This window comes from Dendrobates tinctorius, unplaced genomic scaffold (assembly GCF_039654945.1).
Source record: "Dendrobates tinctorius isolate UK_male_01 unplaced genomic scaffold, ASM3965494v1 ptg000398l, whole genome shotgun sequence".
Taxonomy (NCBI): domain Eukaryota; kingdom Metazoa; phylum Chordata; class Amphibia; order Anura; family Dendrobatidae; genus Dendrobates; species Dendrobates tinctorius.
In genome coordinates, this window is record NW_027362064.1 from 486,093 (window position 1) to 512,865 (window position 26,773).

Consider the following 26,773-nt stretch of genomic DNA (forward strand, 5'->3'; position numbering starts at 1 on the left):
GGTAATCCTCGCGAGATTCGTGTGACGTCCCAGCCTCGGTCTCCATGGAGACCCGACAGCTTTGCTCGGATGAAAGAAGCCCCGTGAGGCGGAGATCGGCGGCAGCGGCGGCCCCGGTGATGCTGGTGTGTGACCGGGCAGCCTCCGGGACCCCTCCTGCCGTGCACTACTCGGGAGCAGCAGCCGCAGCCAGGCCTCCAGGTGAGAGCAGGATCCGGGGGCGGAGGAAGTGGCAGCTTGGGCGGTTGTCATGGCAGCTGTCATTAATGCTGCTTAGAGGAGAGGGCGAGCTGCGCGTGCAGGGAAGGGGCTGCCCGTGGGTGAGTGGGACAGCGTGGAAATATATATCTGCTGTGTGCTTACAGAAAATGGCCCGGATTCCATGATTTCTCTGCATTTATATCCCTCAGATCATAGCAGCTACACACTGATGTGTGGTGTGGGGCAGTGGTATAGCACTGCCCCCTATATTTTACAGCCCCCCTATATTCTACAGCCCCTTCATTACAGAGACCGCTTTATTATAGAGCCGATTGTATTACAGGGCTGCTTTTATTATAGAGCCCACTTTATTGTAGAGCCTATTTTATTACAGAGCCCCCTTTATTATAGAGTCCGCTTTATTACAAACAGAGCCTCCCTTTATTACAGAGAGCTCTTTATTGTAGAGCCCCCTTTATTACAGAGCCCCACATATTATAAAGCCCACTTTTCACGCTCTAGCACAGAATCTCCTTTCTTATAGATCCCACCTTTATTACAGCCCCCTTTATAACAGCATCACCTTTATTGTAGAGACCCCTCTATTGCAGGGCATCATTTATTACAGATCCCCTCTGTAGTACACAGCTCCGATGCAGAATGTTTTTGGTGATTGCCATGACAGAAGTTAGTTCTCAGCTGGCTGTGTGACTAGTAGTACTGACCTGGCACCGCACGCCCGGCCCGCCGGCCAGTATTCTGGGCATGCTCAGAGGGCCACTGAGTGCAGTCACAATTGCTCGGATTCATTGCATGTCCTTTTTTTCGTCATATGTGAAGGATGGTCCTGTGTTTTTTCAGTGTTCTGGATCTGTTGATATTTTTTCCAGAACCCTCTTTAAGGGCTCACACCCATCACCATAAAAACGAACGATCCTATATTGTTCCTGAAAAGTCGGACGCGTTTCGTACAAGTGGCGTGTGATTTTCATGCAAGTAAAATCCAATTTTAATGACCTTGCATCCGAATGACATGCGACTGCAGTCTGTACGCAATACGATTTTAACATGAGCTTTTACCTAGCGTTATTCTCTGTCATTTACTGAAGGAAATATTCTTCAATATATATATATTTATTACATAATGCAGCAGTGTTCACACAGTGCAGGAAAGAGGCAGTGACCCAGGTTAGTCCAACTTAAAGGTCTTTCTTTTGGCCGCTCAGAACAAAAAGGCAATTGTTATCCTCTGGATCACAGCCAGATCGTCCGTAACAGTCTGTAACACTCGTTGCCGTGGGCGACTGCCTCAGCGTAACTCTCGTGGGTGCGTCAATGGCGTTGTCTTCTTTGGCCTATGCTCAGTCTTCATACAGACCTGTCCTGCACCGAGCCCCCCGCTCAGATCCCTGCAAACAGCCCACTGACCACCCGAAGCTAAACGGAAAGTTGTTTTGGAGTCGTCAACCAAAAATGTTACACCCCCCACCCGCTCCCCCCATCCCACCAGTGGCCTCTTTTGGATGATCCCAAACTATCAAACCTGTAACGGAGTATCCCAGTCCGATACTTTACTGACATGTCTAAAGGATTCGCCATAATTGTATAGCAGCCGCCATCAATGGAGTGAACGTTGGAATTACCATACAAAGGAACTGCGCCAACCTTTCCTCTGACAGCGCCGCGCCCAGGCCACGTCTCTGAGATAGATGCTGATGCCATTGGCGGGATCCACATCTGCTGTACATTTATGGCACATCCGGTGAGCTCCATATAAGCTCGGCTCTGCTGCATCTCTACATCACCCATCCCTTCATGCTGAGTCCCATGACTAGTTTTTCATGCCGCGTTCACGTATAGCATAAATCCTGTGTCCTGTCGGCATATTTTCTGCTGGTGTCTGCACACAACAACAATCTGCGCTGATTATATTATTGTGCTGTATTTTTGTTATATATCTTCTTACTTACTTGATGCAGATTTCAAACAATTTGTCAATGCTTTTGTGTTTTGTTTATTAGTACAGAAAGGTTTGCTTCCACAATTAAAAACACAAGTGCGCTTTTCCAGGCTTCCCGTAGAACAGGGGAGGGGAATCTTTTTTCTGCCAGGGGCCATTTGGATATTTATACCATCCTTCGGGGGCCGTACAAACTCCGCCCGTAAAGTACATCCTGACTCTGGCACTGGTTTCATGACTTAATCTTTCATTGCATGCGCTTCAATGTTCAGTAGTGATCACTGCGTGTGTGTGCTAACAGAGCAAGAAGAAATTAATGAGATTGTGGCAATCAAAATACAGCTCCCTGCCCAAGAATGCGGTCCCTGAGAATCTGCTCGGGGGCCTGATAAAAGGTCATCGAGGGCTGTAAATGGCCCTGGGGCCTGAGGTTCCCCACCCCTGCCGTAGAAGCTTATTAAAAAAATTGCACAAAAAATGTACAGCTCAGCCGTATCTTTAGATGCACAAGTTTTCACATCTGCTTTGCTTCACCAGTTAAAGTCAGCAACATTTCTGCACAAAACAACGCTGTATGGACGATATGTGGGAACATGACCTTAGGGTCCATTTAGGCCACAAGAAAAAGAAGATTAGCTTCCATGGTGAAGCCCATGATTTAGAGATGAGAAGTTCAGGTGATCGCTTTTCATTGACCTTGTAGCGTACATGTTCAAATATATACAGTGGGGAAAAAAAGTATTTAGTCAGTCAGCAATAGTGCAAGCTCCAATACTTAAAAAGATGTGAGGCGTCTGTAATTTACATCACAGGTAGACCTCAACTATGGGAGACAAAGTGAGAAAAAAAAATCCAGAAAATCACATTGTCTGTTTTTTTTTCATTTTATTTGCATATTATGGTGGAAAATAAGTATTTGGTCAGAAACAAGCAATCAAGATTTCTGGCTCTCACAGACCTGTAACTTCTTCTTTAATAGTCTCCTCTTTCCTCCACTCATTACCTGTAGTAATGGCACCTGTTTAAACTTGTTATCAGTATAAAAAGATACCTGTGCACACCCTCAAACAGTCTGACTCCAAACTCCACTATGGTGAAGACCAAAGAGCTGTCAAAGGACACCAGAAACAAAATTGTAGGCCTGCACCAGGCTGGGAAGACTGAATCTGCAATAGCCAACCAGCTTGGAGTGAAGAAATCAACTGTGGGAGCAATAATTAGAAAATGGAAGACATACAAGACCACTGATAATCTCCCTCGATCTGGTGCTCCACGCAAAATCCCACCCCGTGGGGTCAGAATGATCACAAGAACGGTGAGCAAAAATCCCAGAACCACGCGGGGGGACCTAGTGAATGAACTGCAGAGAGCTGGGACCAATGTAACAAGGCCTACCATAAGTAACACACTATGCCACCATGGACTCAGATCCTGCAGTGCCAGACGTGTCCCACTGCTTAAGCCTGTACATGTCCGGGCCCGTCTGAAGTTTGCTAGAGAGCATTTGGATGATCCAGAGGAGTTTTGGGAGAATGTCCTATGGTCTGATGAAACCAAACTGAAACTGTTTGGTAGAAACACAACTTGTCGTGTTTGGAGGAAAAAGAATACTGAGTTGCATCCATCAAACACCATACCTACTGTAAAGCATGGTGGTGGAAACATCATGCTTTGGGGCTGTTTCTCTGCAAAGGGGCCAGGACGACTGATCCGGGTACATGAAAGAATGAATGGGGCCATGTATCGTGAGATTTTGAGTGCAAACCTCCTTCCATCAGCAAGGGCATTGAAGATGAAACGTGGCTGGGTCTTTCAACATGACAATGATCCAAAGCACACCGCCAGGGCAATGAAGGAGTTGCTTCGTAAGAAGCATTTCAAGGTCCTGGAGTGACCTAGCCAGTCTCCAGATCTCAACCCTATAGAAAATCTTTGGAGGGAGTTGAAAGTCCGTGTTGCCAAGCGAAAAGCCAAAAACATCACTGCTCTAGAGGAGATCTGCATGGAGGAATGGGCCAACATACCAACAACAGTGTGTGGCAACCTTGTGAAGACTTACAGAAAACGTTTGACCTCTGTCATTGCCAACAAAGGATATATCACAAAGTATTGAGATGAAATTTTGTTTCTGACCAAATACTTATTTTCTACCATAATATGCAAATAAAATGAAAATAAAAACAGACAATGTGATTTTCTGGATTTTTTTTTCTCAGTTTGTCTCCCATAGTTGAGGTCTACCTATGATGTAAATTACAGACGCCTCTCATCTTTTTAAGTGGTGGAACTTGCACTATTGCTGACTGACTAAATACTTTTTTTCCCCACTGTATACTATAATGAGGCCAGTATCACAAATACCATATTCACGGCATAACCTAATACACTAGAAATAACTTCCTCTGATAACGGATAGATCGACAGCATCCTCTCTTAGATAGACGAAGAGCTCGCCCATCATCCATTTTTTTTTTTTTGCAAAAGCTATACAAGCAAAGGTCTCTGTAGTGCATAAACTGCAGATGTTGCTCTGCACAGAAGAAAGTATCAGCTTCTTGTCGCCATCCATTCTGGGGTCTGCTGTCCACTTAGATAAAGAGGATATTCTCATCGGTACCATAACTGCTACGTGCTTCTTCAAAGTTGGTGATGCTTGTCCGACACAACCTGTCTGCATATCCAGGATGACTTCCAGAGGACTTGTTGTAGCCGCTCAGCACAATAAAATGGCCCTGATAGTCACTGCTTTTGCAGAAGCACTTTTCACCAATAGGAAGAAAACAGCAGTAATTAACGCACCTAGGACAGAGGTCACACAGGAGCAGGGCAGCATTTACCAGAACCATGGCCACGTTTCCCTGGGAAAGGTGATCTTGTAGCTCTTGTGTTGTGACACTTCTTTTTTCCACATTAACACTGTGAGCTTTTGCTTGGGCGAATAATTGGTTTACCCTATTTTCCTCTGCATCAAAATGTTTCCTGTAAAAAGAATGGTTCTTGTGTCCTTTGTCTACACCCAAGGTCTGTGTGCAGGACTGGTGCTGTACCCCAAAATGGTGCATTAGGTAAGCCAGGTCAGTAGTCCAAATTCTTTTTGTTAGTTGGAGCTCTTGCATTCTGGAACTCCTCTTCATTCCGGAGATTAAGGGACTGAATAACTATTCGAGCACATGCCTGACCACAGTCCCAGTGGTGAGACTGCTGGATGAGGGGTGCTTTCAACTGGACATGATCACCGTTGTCTGTGCGCCTTGTGTCCGGGACTGCAGTGCGGTTTTGTCGGCTTCTGTACCATTAGTTCTGGGGCTCTTCATGACGATATTCGGATATTCTGGAGTAAACAGCTCCCTCCTACCGACCTCACAGCCGCCGTCTAATTAGGCCATGTTCACACGTTCAGTATTTGGTCAGTATTTTACCTCAGTATCTGTAAGCCAAAATCAGGAGAGGAACAGACGAAAAGTCTAATAGAAACACGTCACCCACTCCTGGTTTTGGCTTACAAATACTGAGGTAAACTCACCAAATACTCAGTGTGTGCACATGGCCTTACATGGACTGACCGGCGTCACGATGCAATGCTGATCGGTGAAACTTTACCGATTGCCGGTTGTTTAAATGCTTGTTTACACAGGCAGACCAAAGTAAGTGATGCGCACTGAGCGATCTGTAATAGACAGGCTGCCATAGTTCTCAGCAGTGCGAGTCCTGGTTACACAAGACAATGTGCTGCCGAGAACGATGATCTTTTGCGCAGTACAAAAGATAATTTCTTCTGATGAACGAGCATTTTTGCTCTTTGGTCGTGTGGTTGACAGGCTGTTTACACTGCGTTTTTTAAGAACACTCAATTACGATTATCTTTCAGGGTAAATGCTGCATTACTAATCCTTATCCGCGAACGCTGCATAGTGACAAGATGCTTCAGGAGTAACCTCGGCCTTATCACAGCTCTGCTTGTACACAGTGCAGGTTCCTAGCAGCCCCAGACCATTGTTGACACAGATTAAGGATCAGGAAAAGTCATTATTTAATGAAGTGGGTTAGAAATGGAGAGGAAATATTTGATATAATTTCCTGTTCAGGTTACACAGAAGAAATTTATCAGTGAGAATCTGAACAGTCAGCTGTAGAGAAGGCAGATCTTTTGGCCAAGTAATGTCTCAAGGAAGAGATCCTTCCACTATGTTTGTAGCTGGGAAAACCAATGAGATTCAAAGCAGAAGCCTTAGATAAACGCTGCATTTTCAGTTTTTCTTCCCTGAAGCATATTTTTGTTTGTATTTGCGATGTTTCCTTAAGGCCTGTTTCACACATCCGTATGTTACCATCAGTCAAAATCCGCCGTTTTGCAAAAAAAATGGATCCGCCATTTTGCTTGGCGGATCCGTTTTTTTTCCCATTCAGTTGCATTACCGGCGGATCTTGACGGATGTGTGGCGCCCCTGAGGCTCAGTTGCCACAGAGGTACTGCACCTCCTAAGGTGTGGTGCCCCACCATCCAGGTAAGTTGGAGGCTCCTGACCACGCTCCAACACTCGCACCCCACACAATAGAGTAGTTCAGCAAAACCACATTGCGGCTCCTTGCTTAGAGAGAGGCAGAGCACCTTTGGTGGTTCCCTGCTTGGAACACTAGACGTGCTGGGAGGTGGGTGGAGTTGAGTATACATATAAAAGAGTGGGACGGTTCCAGGATTGGGGTTCAGTTGAGTTCAGAGGTGGAGTAGGAGAGAGAAAGCCACTCGGGAGGAGTGGGGATCCCTGGAAGAGGGATGGAGGAAGGAGTGCTGCAGCTGCCTCAGTGACCTGAGCCAGCTGGCACGGGAAAGGAAAGGAAAGAAGGAGAAGGACATTGAACCGAAGCCTGAGCTTCCATAGAAGGGAAAGGACAGGTACGGAACGTAGGAGTAAAGGGAACACAGAGGACGTGGGTTAGAGGAAGAACCCTGCCTAGAAGTTCTAAGCGCAAGGCGGGGCCCGGTCCCCGCGGTTGTATGAAAACTAATGGTTCTGCAGCAGTCATCGGTGGAGTAGTGGGCTGTAGATGCACTACTCCCATCTAAGACTTGGGGGCACAACAGTGACTTAGATAGAGCGCCGGGACTTAAGAGTAGAGAGTCCCCGAAGCAGGCTACAGCTGTCTGCCGTGCAAGTAGAGTTCTTGGGAACATCTGTCAGGAGGAACTCCAGTGTAACACAGTACTAGGAGATCTTCACACTTAAAGGCGCTATAGAGGAGGCATTCAGAAAAGGCACATAAGTTGGCAGAATGTGTAAGGGAGCTTTCCATCTTGCCTGGAGGTTGGCTGAGTCCCTGACCCGGAGGACACGACACGGAAGCGGGAACTACAGACTGTGAGTAAAGCTTTGGAACTACATGCCCTGGTGTCCTCCATTCCTTCCTGCGTCCGTCCGCCTAGCACTGCTGCATCCCCTGCGCCAGACACTACACTGCCCTGGGACAACAGCCCTGTCTGTGGAGGGCTATACCACCATTGCTGCACCACACCATCTGTCCCGGAGGATCTGTCTGCAGCGTCGGCTTAACACCTCCCTTGCCGAACACCACAGGTAGTGTCACAAACTATTCTTCTAACTACATTCCACCATTCACATCTTCCTATTACTTGGGCGCCCAGGGCCACGGTCCAGGTCAATGCTGCTGTGACATATCCCACTGATACCGGCCCGGTACCGAGTACCCCACAGCCCTGGGAGGGCGACCCAGATGGCCATCCGTTAAATCCGTTTTTTTGTGGATCCGCCAAAATTTTGGCGCCCGCCGACATGCCTGGACGGACAATGCAACGTTTTTTCGGGCGGCCGGATCCGCATTTTACATTGCGCATGCCTGGAGGACTTGGCTCGGCCGCAAATTTAACCCTAAACTCTGTTCTGGCGGCTGAAAAATATTCTCTCTCTCTCTCTCTTGTGTGAAACAGGCCTTAGTGGTTGGTAAGCAGTTTTTGATGATGTTATCTTAAGCTTTTTTGCGGGAAGTTTTTATGTAGCATTCACAAAACGTTCCAAAAGACACCCAGGCGGTTTCTTTTTTGCCTTCACATTCACTTCTATTGTAAAGTATGGAGCATCTTCCAAGCAGAAAACACCTAAAAAACACAGTCAGGCCCCTTCTTGACAGTTTTTGGAAACGAAAGCTGTTAAATGATACTCAAAAGCTTGAGTACATGAAAAACAAGTGGTTCATAGAAAACAATACGAAGATTCTTTTTAGTGTTTTTGAGTACTTTTTCAGGAAGGAAGACTGCTGACTTGACAGGTCATTGCTAAAGAAGCTGGCTGTTCACAGAGTGCTGTATCCAAGCATATTAATGGAAAGTTGAGTGGAAGGAAAACGTGTGGTAGAAAAGGTGCACAAGGATCCGGGATAACCACAGCCTTGAAAGGATTGTTAAGAAAAGGCCATTCAAAAATTGAAGGGAGATTCACAAGGAGTGGACTGCTGCTGGAGTCATTGTTTCAAGAGCCACCACACACAGACGTATCCAAGACATGGGCTACAGGTGTCGCAGAACTGGAACTGGACTGTTGCTCAGTGGTCCAAGATGTTGTTTTCAGATGGAAGTAAATGTTGCATTTCATTTGGAAATCAAGGTCCCAGAGTCTGGAGGAAAAGTGGAGAGGCACACAATCCAAGCTGCTTGAGGTCTAGTGTGAAGTTTCCACAGTCAGTGATGGTTTGGGGAACTATGTCATCTGCTGGTGTAGGTCCTCTGTGTTTTATCAAGACCAAAGTCAGCGCAGCCATTTATCAGGAAATTTTAGAGCACTTCATGCTTCCCTCTGCCTACAAGATTTTTGGAGATGGCAATTTCATTTTCCAGCAGGACTTGGCACTTGTCCACACCGCCAAAAGTACCAATACCTGGTTTAAAAACAGCAGTATCACTGGGCTTGATTGACTAGCAAACTCGCCTGACCTTAAACCAATAGAGAATCTATGGGGTATAGTCAAGAGGAAGATGAGAGACACCAGACCCAACAATGCAGATGAGCTGAAGGCTGCTATCAAAGCAACCTGGGCTTCCATAACACCTCAGCAGTGCCACAGGCTGATCGCCTCCATGCCACGCGCATTGATGCAGTAATTGATGCAAAAGGAGCCCCGACCAAGTATTGAGTGCATTTATTGAACATACATTTCAGTAGGACAACATTTCGGATTTTAAAATCATTTTTTTAAGCTGATGTTATGAAGTATTCTAATTTACTGAGATAATGACTTTTGGGTTTTCATTGGCTGTAAGCCATAATCATCAACATTAACAGAAATAAACACTTGAAATAGATCACTCTGTCTGTAATGACTCTATATAATATATGAGTTTCACTTTTTGTTTTGAAGAACTGAAATAAATTAACTTTCTTATGGTATTCTATTTTAGAGAGAAGCACTTGTAGCTTCTAACAACCAGTATAGGAGCTAGAGCTGAGCATGATTATTTAATCCCTATGGAAAAAGTGATCAAAAAGTTGTATGTAACCAAAATGGTACATACAAAGAAGACTGTCTCGCCCCGCAAAAGAAAATCAACCATCATACAGCTCCATTGACAGAAAATTAGAATTATGGCTTTAAGAATGTAATGACGCAAACCAATTGATTTGTTTTCATTTATTTTCAGAAAAAGTTTAAATAAGTTTATCAGTAAATCATACGTACCGCCATAATTAATTCTGCAAAAAAAAAAAAACTGAAATAAAGAAAATTATGGCTTTTTTAATGAAAAAAAAAACATAACAAAAAATCAAACTAGGACTCATCCTCAAGGAGTTAAAGTATGGGAAGCAGTGGAGAGCATCAAAGTGGATAGGAGATGTGACTGAATGCCAGCTTGTACCCTGCACTACTATTGTTGGAGCGACTTGCCAAATATTTATCCATCAAGCTGCGGTTCTGGGCAGGATATTCTTTTCTCTCCGTTCTGTTTGCGTGTGATCTTATTACCATTCTATGGATAACTGATGTATATTTTTTCGATTTATGTATTTCTAGAAGAACAGCATTTTTCGAAAAAATGAGCAGTAAGGAAGAATCTGATTCCGATGGTGTTGCAGAATATGAAGATGACTTTGAGAAGGACCTTGACTGGTTAATAAATGAAGAGGCGGAGAAGTATGGAGGTTCGCAGGTATTAGCATACAGATGAGCCTTCTTTTTTAAATCAAACCCGAGGCTAGGTTAAAATATAGTCATCTATGGTATGTGTCACATTTGTCTATACTCATCACCTAATTACTAGTGTAGCAGTTCTGTCTTCCATCCGCTCGGGTGGGCTGCAGGTTCTTCACTCATGGTTGGAATCTCCCATACATTGTGTTGGGTAATGTTGCTGCCCTCCATGTACTTCTCCATGGCCGTTAACACCCTTTCAGCGACGTAATGATATTTTATCATTGATCACATATTGTAAAATCATTTTCATATTAAAGTTAGTGAAGGTTACAAAAATCATACGTTTCTAATTTTAATATCAAGTAAAAATACATTTATTTCATATGTTATATCTTATTTAAGGGTGATGAAAAACCCAGCGATTTGAAACAAGACTCCCAAAAATGTATAGACGAGGAAACTAAAAAGTCATCAAGCGATGAAAATGAGATTTTTCACAATGAGACAAGTAGAAAACCCAAACTTGACTCTGTATCTGAAAGTGAAGAAGGAGAAATAGAAGATGAAGAAGCAAAACGATACATCACAGAGAAGATAGAAGAAGCCAACAAGAAACTGGAAATGGAAGCCCTGGATGAAAGTCGAGAGAGAAGACTCAAATTCAAGGAAAATTTGGTTGATCTGGAAGTTCCTCCCTTAGATTTCCCTGATAGTGACAGAACTGAAAGTTTCACAGAAGACGAGGTTGTAGATGGCATGTCTCAATTACAAGTATATGAAGCGCCAGTGCAAGGCAGGGAGCATATTAATGTAGATAGTGGCACTGGCGACAAGCCTAAAGATGAAAGAGTATTGGTTGAGAAAGATGGAAAGTTCGAACTCGTAAATATACAGGACATTGAGAACCAATGTTCTTTACCTCCTATAAGTAAATATAAAGATGGCCACAAATCATCATCTCAATCAGATCGATCTGGAGCCTCAGCTAACAGCGATAAGAAAACTCCCAGTATTAGTAACGGGAATGGTTTCATCCCAAAGCCTCCTACTGGCCCTAGAGTCCGACCTAACTCTGCTAACCTGACAAAATCTGTGCATAAAGTAAAAACCCAGCGAAGAGTGCAGTCTGCAAATGTGTCATCCCATAACACCACATTCATCCTCTCTTCTCAACAAAAAGAGCTACAGAAACGGATTCTAGAAAGACGAGAGAGACTTAGAAAAGAGGTAAGAAATGTCTGTTTGTACATGGAAAGCCATATATTAGATGGTGTACTGGTGGTGCCCTTCAAATATTTCAGGGGCGTACATAGAAATCATGGGACCCCATAACAAAATTCCTAATTGCCCCTCCCCCCCCCAAAAAAAAACATTTTTGCAGGTACACATCACATAAGTGCAGCCACAGAAGGGCTTACCTGCCAAGTTTCAATGACAGAGAGAGACATTTATTGCACTTTTACTGAAGTCCCTTAGTGGTTGCACACTGTATGATACCACTTTTATGACCTCCATCTAGTATGATGCCCTCCAAAATGCCCCCCACCCACACAGTATGGTATCCCCTTAGTGAGTTGTCCATAGTACCTAAATGCAACAGTATGATGACCTCACAGTGCCGCCAACATAGTATAATGCTGCCACATTGCCCCCAACACAGTATGATGTCCCCACAGTGACTCCCAACACAGTATAATGGCTTCACAGCCCTACATCACAGTATAATGTCCCCACATAGTATAAGGCTGCCATAGTACCCCTAAACAGTAGGATTCCAGTTCATAACCTCCACACACAATGATTCCACTACAGTGCCCCCAAAGCAGTGACCACTAACCCAGTATAATGCACCTCAAAATAGTATAATGCCCTCCAACACAGTATGCTTTCCCCATAGTTTTCTCACATACAGTATTATCATTCCACAGTCATCCCACCTCAATATGTTGGCCCCAATAGTCCCCCTCACATAGTAATATGCCGTCAATGTCTCCCTCACGCAGTATCAAGGCCCCCACAGCCCTCCACAATGTGATGGCCCCCCTCAGTTCACCATACACAATATTATGACCCTCACAGCACTCAAACAGTATGGTACCCTCACACTTTCTCCCCACAAGTACAACGGTGGAAAAACAAACTACTCACCTTGCCCACACCGTCCATTGGATGCGCTGCTCCGGTCTGTACAGTGTGTGTACTGAGGATCCACACAGTAGGTACAGTCTAGTGTGGCATCATCTTGCCTGCTGCACTGAAACGCAGATGCCCATGCTGAATGGTGGAACAGGAAGCTGATGACTCCCTGTCCCACTATTGAATTCAACTGTATCTGCATCCCGAGGATGCCGATACCATTGAAATTGGGACACTAGGCAGGGGGGTGCAAACCCTTTCTCACAAAACGCCATAGCACCCATGCAATTTTCCACATGCCTACATGTTTTTGAAGGAAAATATGTCCCATAGAAGGTAAGTGTCAGCCATGGTGGATAATATCCACATCGAATCAGTAATAAATATGAAGATTTTGCTATGGATTTTCAATGAATTTCTGAATTTTCAGGGATTGAAAACCCACCAATCAAAAATAAAAACTATCAATTTTTCACTCCTGAAAAAAAAACATTTTTTTAATTATTTCATCAGTTGCTAGAATTTTCAATTGAGAAACCTGATGTGATCATAACCAATATTACCTACGGACCTAGGATGAAGAGCATCGGCAAGAACAGGAAGAACAGAAAAAGAGAGAAAACGAAGCAGCCTTTAAGATGTGGTTACAGAGGAAAAAATGTCAGCTCGTTCAAGAAAAGAGAATCCAAAAGGCCAAAGAGATGGAGACGAGCAGCGCTCCAGTGAGTTGTCAGGATCAGTCTGCATTGTCGCACTTTACAGTAAGGAGAGAAGTGACACTTTTGTGAAACAGCATTCGTGTGGGTCAGAAAAAATGGCAGTATTTAACTTTTTGAGTAATAATAACTGTAATCGTTATTTTGTAGCATAGAACATAACGTATAACAGTGCCATATACATGTATGTAGAAAAAAGGGCCACTCATATGCTGCGTCTGGTATTGCAGTTCAGCCCATTTACCTGGAAATCTCTAAGATAAAATTACGGTAGTTTTTTGGATAGTAAAAACTGTAACCACTCACTATTGTACTGGTAATTGCCCTATGTCTATGCCTTAGGATGAGAGAGATGATTTGATCATAATGTTGTGACATTTGATATATGTGTAGAGAACCTTCCAACTTCAGGGACAGGTTGTGCAGTACAAAGTCGGGGGGTTTTTTCACTGCATATTTACAAGGTGTGGTGATCACAAAACGACAATTCTGAAATCATTTGATTATTTATACTATACACTGTAGTATATATTTAAAATGAGGTTCTCCTAGGAAGCCCAGCCATGGTCTGGATTTGATAGTAAGACCAACATGGCTGCTTTGGGAGCCTTCAGCAAGCCCCTGGCTGCCATGGTAAATGATAAGTATCCCGCGATCTCCAGTGGCATTTGAATGGTTAAATAACACCAATCGGAGCTCGCTGTAGTTGGCACTGTTATAGGCACACGGTGACTGTATAACACAGCTTGCATCTGCCAGGTATGGTGCAGGTTGTTACTGAGCCCGCTCCATACACCCCTTGCAAACAAATGACACAATTAATGCTATATGGTTGCAAAAGGCTTAAAGAGGATCTTTCACCAAATTTTTCATGATGAACTGGACACACAATGTAATATTGACTGCAGCACAGAATAAAACTATATATTTTTTTTTTTAATTTCGCTTTTGTAGGCAGAGATATTATCAAAGCATTTGGTACCTAAACCGTTATTTTTGTTTTAAGGCCGGGGTCACACTGGCGAATAAAACGGACGAATGCAATGCGATAAAAAATCGCATTGCATTCGAACCCATGTTATTCTATGGTGCTGCTCACATCATACGAATTTTTATCGCATCCGATCCTCTGACCGAGACAATCGCAGCATGCTGCGATTGTCACCGATTTTCGGATCGGATTCGACAATACAAGTCTATGGGGGCGAGAAAAAATGGGACTAAAAACGGACCCGATGGGTGAGTTCCGATTAAATCGCACCCGGTGTCCTTTATCAAAAGTCGGCAATTCTTTATTCCAATACAGTAAAGTCACAGAGACCGGTTAAATAAAGAAAGAATGATTATATCTAGACACAAAATATATATATATATATGTATATATATATATATATATATATGTATATATGTATATATATTTTATACATGTCATAGAGACACATTTATACATATATTTCTAATTCATACAGTTCATCAAAGCAGAATAGCCTCAGAAACATTTGCCGGCTTTTGTATAATTATTCCCCTACCCGACATGAAATGACACATGGTTTACATATAGTTAACCATTTCATTTCATGTTTTTTTTGTTATGTCTATCACTATTAATTAGATGAGTGTTTGTGGGTAAAATTATGGACTTGTAGGGGTTAATTTAAGGGGTTAATTCGTTGTATGAAATTAAGGGGACTCCCTACAGCCTCAGTGACGTCAGCGGGAGTCCCAGCAATTTAATACAATGAATTAACCCCTTAAATGAACCCCTACAAGCCCATAATTTTACCCACAAAGAGTCATCTAATTAATAGTGATAGACATACCAAAAAAAACATGAAATGAAATGGTTAACTATATGTAAACCATGTGTCATTTCATGTCGGGCAGGAGAATAAATATCCAAAAGCCGGCAAATGTTTCTGCGGCTATTCTGCTTTGATGAACTGTATGAATTAGAAATATATGTATAAATGTGTCTCTATGACATGTATAAAATATATATATATAAATATATATATGTGTGTCTAGATCTATTAATTCGTTTGTGTGGGGAAACCTGTCATTGGGCTCCATTATTTGTCCATTTTGCTATCCTGCGAGAAAATCTCGCCAGACGGATGTCAAAAGGATGCTTACATGCGATTAAAATCGCATTAATGAAGAAAAATCACATCAAAAACGCATCACTGGTTAAGATACCTTTGTGTGATTTCGGACCGTTAAAATGGGACAGATTTTTTATTCGTTGTGTGTGACTCCAGCCTAAAGTCCAAATAGGCATTACCAAACCAAAGAGATTTCATTGGGGGGTGTACAGCAACACACTGAGGCACATATAATAGCTTAGAACAGGCTCACCGTGAGGCCTGTATTGACAGTCAATCTGCTCTACTCACTGCGGAGTGTTGACGTGCTGGAGTACAGCAGACCTGAGTGTGATTAACGGTTTTCATCTCTGGTAGTGAGTGCGGAGGAGAGGCAGTGCTGCAGAGTTGTCTCATTACAAACACTTCTAGTAGCTTTCCTCTCATATTGCTATCAGCTCTGCCAATCATAACCAGGCACCCACATACAAGGGGAAAAAGAACACTCCCCACTATAGAAGACAAAAAAACTGTGCAGCACCGCCAAACAGAATAAAGCTAGTGTGAACGGGTGCAAGCTGCCATGACTGCATAATATACAAACAAGAGAATTCAGCAGCATTCGGTAAGCGCTAAGATTTATGCAAACATTGAACATATGAAATTTGAAGTGTATTACTGCTAAATAGAATATACTTATAAAAATGAAGGTACTTAGCTCATAAATTGGCCATTTCATGTGTAACCATCAGCCACATCAAGGTGACCTTTCCTTTGATGGGAGCTTTCATCTTTGGTAGTCAGTGTGGGGGTGAGGCAATGGCTGCAGAGTCTCATTGCAAACACTTCTAGTACCTCTCATGTCATAATGCTGTCAGCTCTGCCCATCATAACTAGGCATCCACATACAAGGGGAAAAAGAACACTCCCCACTATAGTTTAGAACAGGCTCTGTGTGAGACATAATGACACAGGCTAATCACCTCACTGCAAAGTGATGATGTTCTGGAGCACAGCAGACCTGGCTATGATTAATCCTCATCTCTGGCATTCAGTGTTGGGCGAGGTGCAGTACTGCATAGTTGAGTCTCATTACAAACACTTCTAGTAGCTCTCTTTTCATAGTGCTGTCAGCTCTACCAATCATAACCAGGCATCCACATACAAGAGGGAAAAAAAACACTATAGCTTAGAACAGGCTCTGTGTGAGACATAATAACACTATTTGCTCCACTCACTGCAGGGAGATTACATGTGCACAAGCACAAAAGAACTGAGTGTGATTAACAGTTTTCGACACCAGCAGTCAGTATGGGGGAGGAGCAGTACAGCAGAGTTGGTAGCATTACACTTGCTTTGGAAGTACTTATGTGCATTTGGTTGTGCCAATAAAGCAATTTGAGAAGAGAGAATTTATTTTATACTTCCTTCATGGTGACGCTGACCCCCGCATCCTGCTGCCCTAGGCACCAGCCTTCAGGTTCCTAGTGGAAATACAGACCAGATTATTTATGAGCCATCAGATCTGTCCTGACACCATAGTGAGCAGAACTTAGAATAGTTTTAGAAGATGGGGTAAGTTTTCCAGAAACGGCCATTCTTGTCCTTATGTGGTGTGTCTGGAATTGGTGACCATATGGAACACTATTCAAGAGATACTGTGTATACCACTGATGTCCTGTGGCTTCCATATTAGTTTTCTGTATGTTGCTTTACAGGATGAAGAAGAAAGAGATTCACAACAAGCTGTTTCTGTTTGGCTTAAAAGAAAACACAAAGAAAAAATTAAAGAGAAAAAGATGGAGGAGCTACGAAAACAGGAGCACGAGGCATTTCTCCTGGAAAGGAAAGACAAGGAAGGGGCTTTTGCACAGTAAGTAGAAAGCTGTGTACACAGAGGACATATGAAAAAGTGACCAGAAATGTGATCTGTACGTATATTTTTCTCTTTGGGACTTAGCTTTTTTTTAATTAAACTGTTAGGACAAAATGATGTACATGTATGTCGGTGCTGATGTGATCATGTGTGGAGGAGGTCAGGAATTTTGTTCTCTCCACATGCGATAGATGCTGGGCATGTTACATAGCCCGCAGCGGAGCTCCCATCAATCTCATTGACATTTACATGGAGCAGGTGCCAGTCCATGTGTGGCACCGATGAGTTACCATGGATGAAGGCCCCTGGTTTCTATCTTTTAGGATAAAATTCTTGGATTTAAGTGCGCTGCCAGACAAATTTCATATCCATAAACAGGTTGATGAATTAACCCTTTTATTCCCAACGCGTTTCGAAGTTCATAGTACTTCTTCCCCAGGGGATGATAATTTGCTAGCGATATCGCTATGTGTGATACTTACCTCCGACTGGCTCCCCCGCTGTCTATCGCTGATCGCGCGAGAACATCCTGGGCCATTTCTCGTCGGCCGCTTCCTGCTGGCGCCGACGCAATGACGCGGGCAGGAGGACGTCTTCATCGCCGCGTCTGACAGGTAAGTAACGACCGCCGACCGCTGCTGCATCGCTAGTGAGATCTGCCTGTTTGGCAGCTTACTAGCGACCATTTAGCGATGCACCAGCGATCCTGACCGGGTCGTATCGTTGTCGGGATCGCTGGTGCATCGCTAAATGTGACGATACCCTTAATGATTTTATACTTTTTTTCCTTAATTCCTTTTTGATGACCTTTGTTTGAGTATCACCACTGCATGCTGGGATACTCAAACAAAGCTTCATCAGGGGGCAGAAGCTGCGGTCACTGCCACAGCCTCTGCCCCCTTCCCTGATGACGCACATTTCAGGGGCTGGTCTAGACACTGCTCTGTCCCAGCTTCTTATATGATGCGCACATTCACAGCGAGCGCTCTGTTGCAGGCTCATCTCAGTAGTAACCAGCCAACAGCCGAGCGGTGTCACGATACCCTGCCTGCAGGACACCAACGCCGCTCCCACAAGTGATGTCACTGGTCTTTTCCAGGCCCAGGTATCGTGACGCCGCTCTGTTGCTGGCTGGTTACTACTGAGCTGAGTTGACAACAGAGCGCTCACTGTGATTGTGCGCATCATATAGAAAGCTGGGACAGATCAGTGTCTAGACCAGCCCCTGAAATGTGATATAAAGTTATATTTTCGTCATAAGTCACTAAGGAAAATATGAAGCCTCCTCAAATAGACTAACCAGCATCATACCAGGGAGATGCCAGCTGTGTTACACAGCGAGTATTTGCCTATAACTGCAGCAAGGGTGCACTATCATATTGCACAGTGCCCAGTGACCCCAGCCTCTGCCCCTTAATGACGAATTATTTGAGTATCCCAGCATTCACTGTGATTATCAAACGAAATATCACCAAACAGGAAGTAGGGGAAAAAATAGAATAGCTTTTAGATAGTGTAGTTAGGAAAGGGTAGGTTATTTTTAATGCAAGTATAATAGAAAATCCCTTTGATTATGCCACTAAATTGATAGGGATTTACATTGAAATTTACTTTGACTTTAGACCACCTTTTAACCCCTTCACAACATCCGCTGTACATGTACGGTGCTGCTCATGCAAATCCCCCTACATGTATGGCGTGACGACCATGCTTCCTCATGCCAAGTGAAATCAAAAGCGTGTGTCAACTTTACATGAGAGCTAACACCCTGCTGCAACGCCCACAATTGGTGCTGGCGCTGTCAATAGTGACAGCAATGGCCATAGCAGGGAGAGGGAGCGCCCTCTCTGCTCCGAACGTCACAACACGATTCTGATTGCGGTGCACTGAATGTCTCAGTGGTGACCCCGGGCCGAAAGATTGCCTCAAGGTCACCAAGGTCTCTTGGCCTGTAAGCTCCTGCTCAGAGCTGGAGCCACTCTTCTTCCCTGTGTGCAATGCATTGATCTAATGACCTGCAATGCAAAAGCCACCCTGGAAAATGATTAAAAAAAAATTGTAATAATATTAAAAAAATCACAAATTAAAGAACAAAAACAAGAAAAAATATTAATCTATTTATGTAAAAACAAAAATAAACACATAAAGTATACATATCTGGTATAGCCGCATCCGCAACGACCTGACCGATAAAACTGCCCCACTAGTCAGTAGTGAAGCCTTTCAGTCAACACCGTAAATAAAAAAACTATGCTTTTTCATCATACCGCTGAACAAAAAGTCAATAAAATGCAATCAAAAAGTCGAATGTAAATAAAAATGGTATCACTGAAAACGTCATTTTGCCCTGTAAAGCACAAGCCGCCATACAGCTCCATCAGCTGAAAAATAAAAAAGTTATAGCTCTCAGAATACATTGATGCAAAAACAATTCGTTTTTCTATAAAATAGTTTTCTATTGTGAAAGAGCACCAAAACATACAAAGGCTGTGTGCCCACGTTGCGTTTTTTAAGCGTTTCCGCAGCGCTTTTAAACGCGCGTTTCTGCTGCGGAAACGCTTAAGAAAATCATCCCATGGAAACATAATGGAATCTGCATGTGTTGTGCTAATGGTGCGTTTTTTTCCGCTGTGGAAACGCTAAGCGGGAAAAAACGCAGCATGTTCATTAATTTTGCATACATTCAATTGTACTGCAAAAACGCACAGGAAAACGCATGCTAAAACGCTTAACAAAAGCGTCAAAAATGCTTACAAAAGTGCTTCATAAAATGCATGCATTTTCCCGGGAAGAGGGTGTGCGTTTCCGCTCAGGAATATTCTGCATGAAAAACGCTACGTGGGCACATAGCCTAAATGTGGTATCACTGTATCCGTTGTGAGGCAGTGACCCCTGTTACAGTTAGGGGGCGCTGTATGTTCTCCCCAGGATACGCATGGAGGTGTATTGAGGCTATGGCTGGAGTCACAACCAATAAAAAATCGGTCAGATTTTAACGGTACGAAATCGCACAAAGGTTTCTTGTCCAGGGATCCGTCTGTCATCCCATTTTCCGGTGACGAACCGATTTTATTCGCATCTAGGCATCAAATTGACATCCAATGCCAATGCCTGATGCTCTTTCCTGTAGACCTGGAAAAGTGTTGCGATTTTAATCGTAAGTCACACGTGTGGTGCGTTTTCCATGCGATTTTTTATCGCATCCATAGACTTGCATTGTCGAATCCGATCCGAAAATCGGTGACAATCGCAGCATGCTACGATTGTCTCGGTCCGACGATCGGATGCAATAAAAAATCGCATGATGTGAGCTGCCCCATAGAATAAAATGGGTTCGAATGCAATGCGATTTTTTTATCGCATTGCATTCGACCGTTTTTATCGCTAGTGTGACTCCGGCCTTTGGAAATGCATTGCGGTCACAGGCGTAGCTGGGATTGCAATGGTGAAGCAGTAACCCATGTCACAGGTAGGGGTCGCTGTGTTTTCTCCCCAGGTTGTGCATAGAGATGTATGAAGTCCATAGGTGAGCATGGCAGTCATGGGCGTAGCGGTGACTGTAATGCTGTTTAATAATAAAAAACAAGTGTAGTCTTGGACATGCTATTGTCCAAGACAGATGTAGGGAAAGCAGGCTCTGGAATGGGTGTTTTGAAACTGACTGCAGTATGTTAGTGGTGCAGTCCATTTCATTTCTGGTTCAGGTTTTCCATGTGACTGAAGGCCACAAGTTCTGTACTAAAATCAGTGTAGCAAGAGGTGTTGGTGTGTCAGGTGCAGTATCAGTGTTAGCCTGGTGTGTGCTTGTGTGCAGAGCAGAGGCCTGCAGAGCGCTGGCTGTGTGTGTGAAGCAGCGGAGCCAGCAGCCAGGGCAGCTGAATAGCCTGGTACCCGGAGCGTACACAGCGATGCAAGTCGCCCATGGTAACTGGTCTCGGATGTGGATAGTCCTGTGCCCGGAGGTGAACTGGAGGTGGATGTCCGCTGCCCGAAAGAGGAATGGTGTGTAACGATTGCAAAATAGGTGGATATCCTGGACTGTGTACGGCTGTGTGAGTAAAGAGACAGTGATGCAGGACACCCACGGGTACTAGTCACAAGAAGACTGGCGTGTGAAGTGTCTGCAACACGAAATGCCGTGTGAGTACAGATACAGTAATTCAGCGATGCAGGACACCCACGGGAACTAGTCAGAGGAAGACTGGCATTTGTAGTGCCTGCAACATGTAATGCTGTGTGAATAGAGTCTTGGATACGGCGCACAGACACCCACGGGAACTAGTCAGAGGAAGACTGTCATTTGTAGTGCCTGCAACATGTAATGCTGTGTGAATAGAGTCTTGGATACGGCGCACAGACACCCACGGGAACTAGTCAGAGGAAGACTGGCGTTTGTAGTGCCTGCAACATGTAATGCTGTGTGAATAGAGTCTTGGATACGGCGCACAGACACCCACGGGAACTAGTCAGAGGAAGACTGGCGTTTTTAGTGTCTGTAAAATGAAGGATGCCGTATAATATATATTCTGCAAATGGTGAAATGGATACTAATTATATGCACTGAAGTTATATGCACTTGTGTGGATTGAACTTTTAATGCTGTGAGGAAACACATTAAAGAGACTTTTGTGTTTGAATTTTGTGGGTCACTGCCTCTTTGCTGCATACGGTGCTACCGCAGCACTACACCGTACCGACATGAAGAATAAACCTACCCTATCACTTTTACCACACAGTGAACTGCATAAAAAACAATTCCTGAATTGCTGTTAGTTGTTAATTTTGCTTCTCAAAAATCAGAATATAAAGCAATCAAAAAATGTTAAGTGACCGAAAATAGTACCAATAAAAGCATTAACTCGTCCCTCAAAAAACAATCCCTCACAAGACTGGAATACAATTATAGCTCTCAAAATATGGCGATGCAAAAAAAAGCGTTTTTTAGTATGTGACAACAGCCAAACATAAAAAAACTGTATAAATCTGGTATCGCTGTAATTGCACCAACCCGAAGAATAAAGTTGTCTAATCACTTATATGGCAGGAGGAACGCAGCAAAAAAATAAAATAAATAAATAAAACCAATTCTTCACCTACTGTTGATTTGTTCATTTGCTTCCCATAGGTCACAGTAATGCTCGGCTCACATATATCCAGCGCTCTACGCTGAGCATTTACATCGGGGTTTTCATGTTACTCTCTGAAATACGTGCTTCAGATGGAACCCCCAGCAGAAGATTCCTTATAATAGAGTCAATGTGGATGCTGTTTGGCCTTTGATCCGGTGGTGTACATAAAAGTGCCGTCGGCCACAGTTTTGTGCACCTCTGAAAAGAAGGACATCGTTGAACAGAGGCCAGATAGAGTCCAGAGTTACACTGCTGCCTCATTATAGTGAATGGATCCCTCGAGGCTTTCATCTGAATTACGTCATTCGGAGATTTAGATGGAAACCGCGTGTAAGTGCTCAGCGTAGTGTGCAGGATAAATGTCAGAATTTTAAGTAAAATTTCCCAACAAAAGCTTCAACTCAATCCACAAAAAAAGTCCCCACTCACGTCCATCATCTGTTATCGGGAATATAAGAGGCTTCCAGGTTACTGGTAGCACAAAGGCTCTGGAAAAATACTGTGGCTGTACGCCCCCAAAAGAAATACAGCGAATTCTGCATTCCCAAATCCTAATGCACCCCAACCTTCTGATCCCCACAGTTTGCCTAAACCACATTTAGCATCCCGTTTGGCATTTCTGTAGCGATGAGAGCCTGCCTAATTTACGAATGCATGTCTCCAGATACAGGAAGTGGCCACTACAATGTACTGGGTACTACAATGGCTGATTTGCAATTTTCACTCAGCAACATTCATTGCTGCTTGTTTCTGGCAAACACCCATGGAGTCAAAATCGTCATTACACCTGTAGATAAATTCCCAGAGGGGTGTAATTTCCAAAATGGGGTCATTTGAAGGGGAATTCTGCTTTTTTGGCACTTAGGGACTCTATATGTTGAGTGTGCAAACTATTATACGATAATTTGTTGTCAAAGAGTTAAATAGCACTCCTTTCCTCATGGGTCTCTACGTGTGGCTAAGTAGTACTGTACAGTCACATATGGGGTATTGCCACGTTCAGCTGAAATTGTGTGGCAAATTTTGGTGCCATTTTACCCAATTCCCTATGTGACAATGAAAATTCTGGGGCTAAAACTAAATTTTTGAGATAATGTAATTTATTTTTTTATTCACTGCCCAATGGTATTAAATTCTGTGACAGACATTCTGTCACTGCACCCTGAGATGACTACATTGAGAGGTGTAGTTTGCAAAATAGGGTCACTTATGTTAGGATTCTGCTGCTTACCTCAGGGGCTCTGCCAATGTGACATGGCACCCTTAAACCATTCCAGCAAAATGTGCACTCTAATATGACACTCCTACCCTTCTGAGCTTTGCATTATGCCTCAAAATTTTCGCCACATATGGGGTATTGGCGTACTCAAAAGAAATGGCATAACATACTTTGTGGTCCATTTTCTCCTATTATCCCTTTTAAAAATGGAAAACTTGGGTCAAAGTAACATTTAAGTGGAAACAATGGTAATTTTCCATTGACTCAGCCCAAAGTTATACAATTATGAGAATCGCCTGAGCGTTAAAAATGCTCACTAAACCGCTAGATGAATGCCTTGAGAGGTGTAGTTTGCAAAATGGAGTCACTTGTGGGGGTTTCTGCTGTTTTGGCTTGTCAGGGGCTTGTTAAATATGACATGGCATCTGCAATCTGTTTCAGCCACAATTGTGCTCCAGAATTCAATTGGCACTCCTTCCCTTCCGAGCCCTGCCATGCGCCCTAATAGTAATTTTGCACCACCTACAGGGTATCTGTGTACACAGGACAAATTGCACAGCAAATTGTTTGGTCCTTTTTGTCCTGTTACCCTTGTGAAAATGAAAAATTTTTTGGTGAAGCAACACTTTTCAGGAAAAATTTATTTTGTCATTTTCACAAGAAATTCTGTGAAGCCGCCCCTGAGATTTCAGGCTATGTGCCCATGTCGCGTTTTTGACGCAATTTTTTCCTGAGCAGAAACGCATGCCCTTGCCAAGGAAAACACATGCGGTTTTTGACACGCATTTTTGACGCGATTGTCAAGCGTTTTTGCATGCGTTTTCCCACGCGTTTTTGCCAATATAATTGATGGTATGCGGAATCGCGGGCGATTCCGCAAAATTAATGAACATGCTGCGTTTTTTACCGCGAAGCAATTCCGCAGCGGTAAAAAACGCAGCATTGGCACAACATGTGCGTTTTCCATTATAATTGCATGGAATGCTTTTTAAACGCGTTTCCGTGGCAAAATCGCGTGTTTAAAAACGCCGCGGAAGCGCGTTAAAAACGCTACGTGGGCGCACACAGCCTCAAGGTGCTCACCACACATTTAGATATATTCCTTGAGGCTATGTGCCCACGTAGCGTTTTAAAACGCTCACTAAAAAACGGACTCCTTCCCAGAAATCGTGCGTTTTTTTTCCGCGCGATTTCACCGCAATTTTACCGCGATTATGATCGCGATTTTGCCGCGATTTTCGCGTGCGGTATTCAAGCACTTTCCAAGCGATTTGAAGCATCGCTTGGAAAGTGATTGACAGGTTGGTCACACTCGTCAAACATAGTGTTAGACAAGTGTGACCAGGTTTTTACTATTGAGGCCGCCTATGCGGCCTCAATAGTACAAGATAGGATGTTAAAATGCTAAAAAAAAATAAAAAAATCGGGGTATATTTACCTTCCGGCGTCCCGCGCTGCCATCCCGGGCCTCAGCGTTCCCAGTAATGCCTTGCGAGACATGTGATGACGTAGTCTCGCGTTGCTATAGCGATCTCGCGAGACCACGTCATTACAGGACCTTGCCGCAAGGCATTACTGGGAACGCTTAGGCCGGGAATGCAGCGCGGGACACCGGAAGGTAAATATACCCCGATATTTTATTTTTTATTCTTTTTTTTTACAGGGGTATGGTACCCAGGGCCTGGAGGACAGTCTCCGCTCCTCCACACCGTGGGTACCAACCGCACATGAGACGCTTAACTTCTCGCATGGTGGGCATAGCCACATGCGGGAAGTAAGCGATTCTCATGCATTCCTATGGGTGCGGAATCGCGGCAATTCTTTGCGATTCCGCACAAAAGAATGAGCATGCTGCGATTTTTTCCGCGATGCGATTCCGCCGCGGAAAAAGCGCAGCATTAGCACATCATGTGCGGAATGCCATAGGAATGCATGGGGGCCGTTCTGTACACGATTTTTAAACATTTTCGCGCCGAAAATCGCGGCAAAAACGCTTAAAAATTGCTACGTGGGCACACAGCCTGAGAGGTCTAGTTTCCAAAATAGGATCAACTTGTGGGGGGTTCCTTTGCTCAGGCACATTAGGAGCTCTGCAAACGTGACATTGTGTCCACTATCTATTCCTGCCAATTATGCTCTCCAAAAGTCAAATGGAGCTGTTGTGTGTCTAAACAGTCATTTTCCATCTTCTATGGGATATCGAAGTACTCAGGAGAAATTTCACAACAAATTGTATGGTTCACTTTCTCCTATTGCAATTGTAAAAATGCAAAATTTGGGGCTAAATGAAAATTTTTGTGGGAAAAATTTCCTTTGCTTTAATTTAATGTGGTTTTGAGCACCTAGAGGGGTGTAGTTTTTAAAATGGTTTCACTTTGGGCTATTTTCTATCATATAATTCCCTCAAAGTAACTTAAAATGTGATGTGGTCCCTAAAAAATAGTTTGGTAAGTTTTGTTGGAAAAATGAGAAAATGCTGATTAAACTTTTAACCTTTCTAACTTCCTAACAAAAAAAAATGTTTAAAAAATGATGTTGATGTAAAGTAGACATGTGGGAAATGTTATTTATATATTATGTTGTGCCCCATGACTAACTGGTTTAAGGATATAAATTTGGAAAGTTTGAAAATTGCAAGATTTTTACCAAAATTATATTTTTACAAGCGCAAAAACTGTCAACCTAAATTTACCACCAATGTAAAGTATAATGTGTCATGAAAAAACAATCTCCGAATCACTGGGATTCGTTGAAGCGTTTTAGAGTTATTACCACATAAAGTGACAGTGGTCAGGATTGTTAAATTTGGCCTGGTCGGAAAACAGGCTGGGGAGGGGTTAAGGGGTTAAAATTAAGAGATTTGAGCAGTGATTATGTTCCTTAGCTTTGCCAGTGTCCACACATCTAATCATTTACCTATCTTCTGTAGGTGGTTAAGACAAAAGCGAATACAGAAATGCACTGAAAAGCGAGCTGCTCAGGAGAGGGCCAGAAGACTTCTACTAGAAGCCAGAAGAAGCAAGCTGATCAACAACTTGCTCTACAATATTCCCGACTCGCGCTCTTCCTGGCATATGGACCGCTAGGCTAGGATCACATCAAATACCTTTATGGGGCCATTATTGAGATCTAGTGGCAAGTTGTAAGAAGATGTGTGACTTAATAATGAGTTATTAAAAAAAAATCTCTATTTTTTCTATCAGTTCAGTTTATATTTTTGTGGTTTAATATAATGAGGTACAAAAACAGCAATAACTAAGCGCCAGTAATTTACAAGACTCTATTTGTATGGAAAGTAGATTTACTTTCATAGAAA

The 26,773-nt window shown here is 43.4% G+C and overlaps 1 protein-coding gene and 1 pseudogene across 3 annotated transcripts; one reads left to right on the plus strand and one right to left on the minus strand.

The window, feature by feature from the left end:
- Nucleotides 1-26,773, plus strand: CCDC181 (coiled-coil domain containing 181). Of its 3 annotated transcripts, none has more exons than XM_073563808.1 (6): nucleotides 1-201; nucleotides 10,181-10,316; nucleotides 10,703-11,527; nucleotides 13,012-13,197; nucleotides 16,952-17,106; nucleotides 26,387-26,773. In XM_073563808.1, exons 2-6 carry the CDS (start codon nucleotides 10,203-10,205, stop codon nucleotides 26,541-26,543), a joined length of 1,437 nt encoding a protein of 478 aa, XP_073419909.1. In that variant the 5' UTR covers nucleotides 1-201; nucleotides 10,181-10,202; the 3' UTR covers nucleotides 26,544-26,773. The 3 variants fall into 3 exon arrangements, with proteins under 3 accessions (XP_073419909.1, XP_073419911.1, XP_073419910.1); XM_073563810.1 differs by having other exon boundaries at nucleotides 4-201; nucleotides 13,012-13,158; XM_073563809.1 differs by lacking the exon at nucleotides 1-201 and adding an exon at nucleotides 258-320.
- LOC141076362 (protein GUCD1 pseudogene) lies at nucleotides 4,710-5,849 on the minus strand (annotated as a pseudogene).

What these genes read in the sequence shown, in the direction of transcription:
- CCDC181 (XM_073563808.1), top strand. Translation starts at nt 10,203, where the DNA reads ATGAGCAGTAAGGAAGAATCTGATTCCGATGGTGTTGCAGAATATGAA. An exon ending in AGAAGTATGGAGGTTCGCAG is followed by an intron (nt 10,317 to 10,702) that starts GTATTAGCATAC and finishes ATCTTATTTAAG; the next exon opens with GGTGATGAAAAACCCAGCGA. An exon ending in CTGCATTGTCGCACTTTACA is followed by an intron (nt 13,198 to 16,951) that starts GTAAGGAGAGAA and finishes GTTGCTTTACAG; the next exon opens with GATGAAGAAGAAAGAGATTC.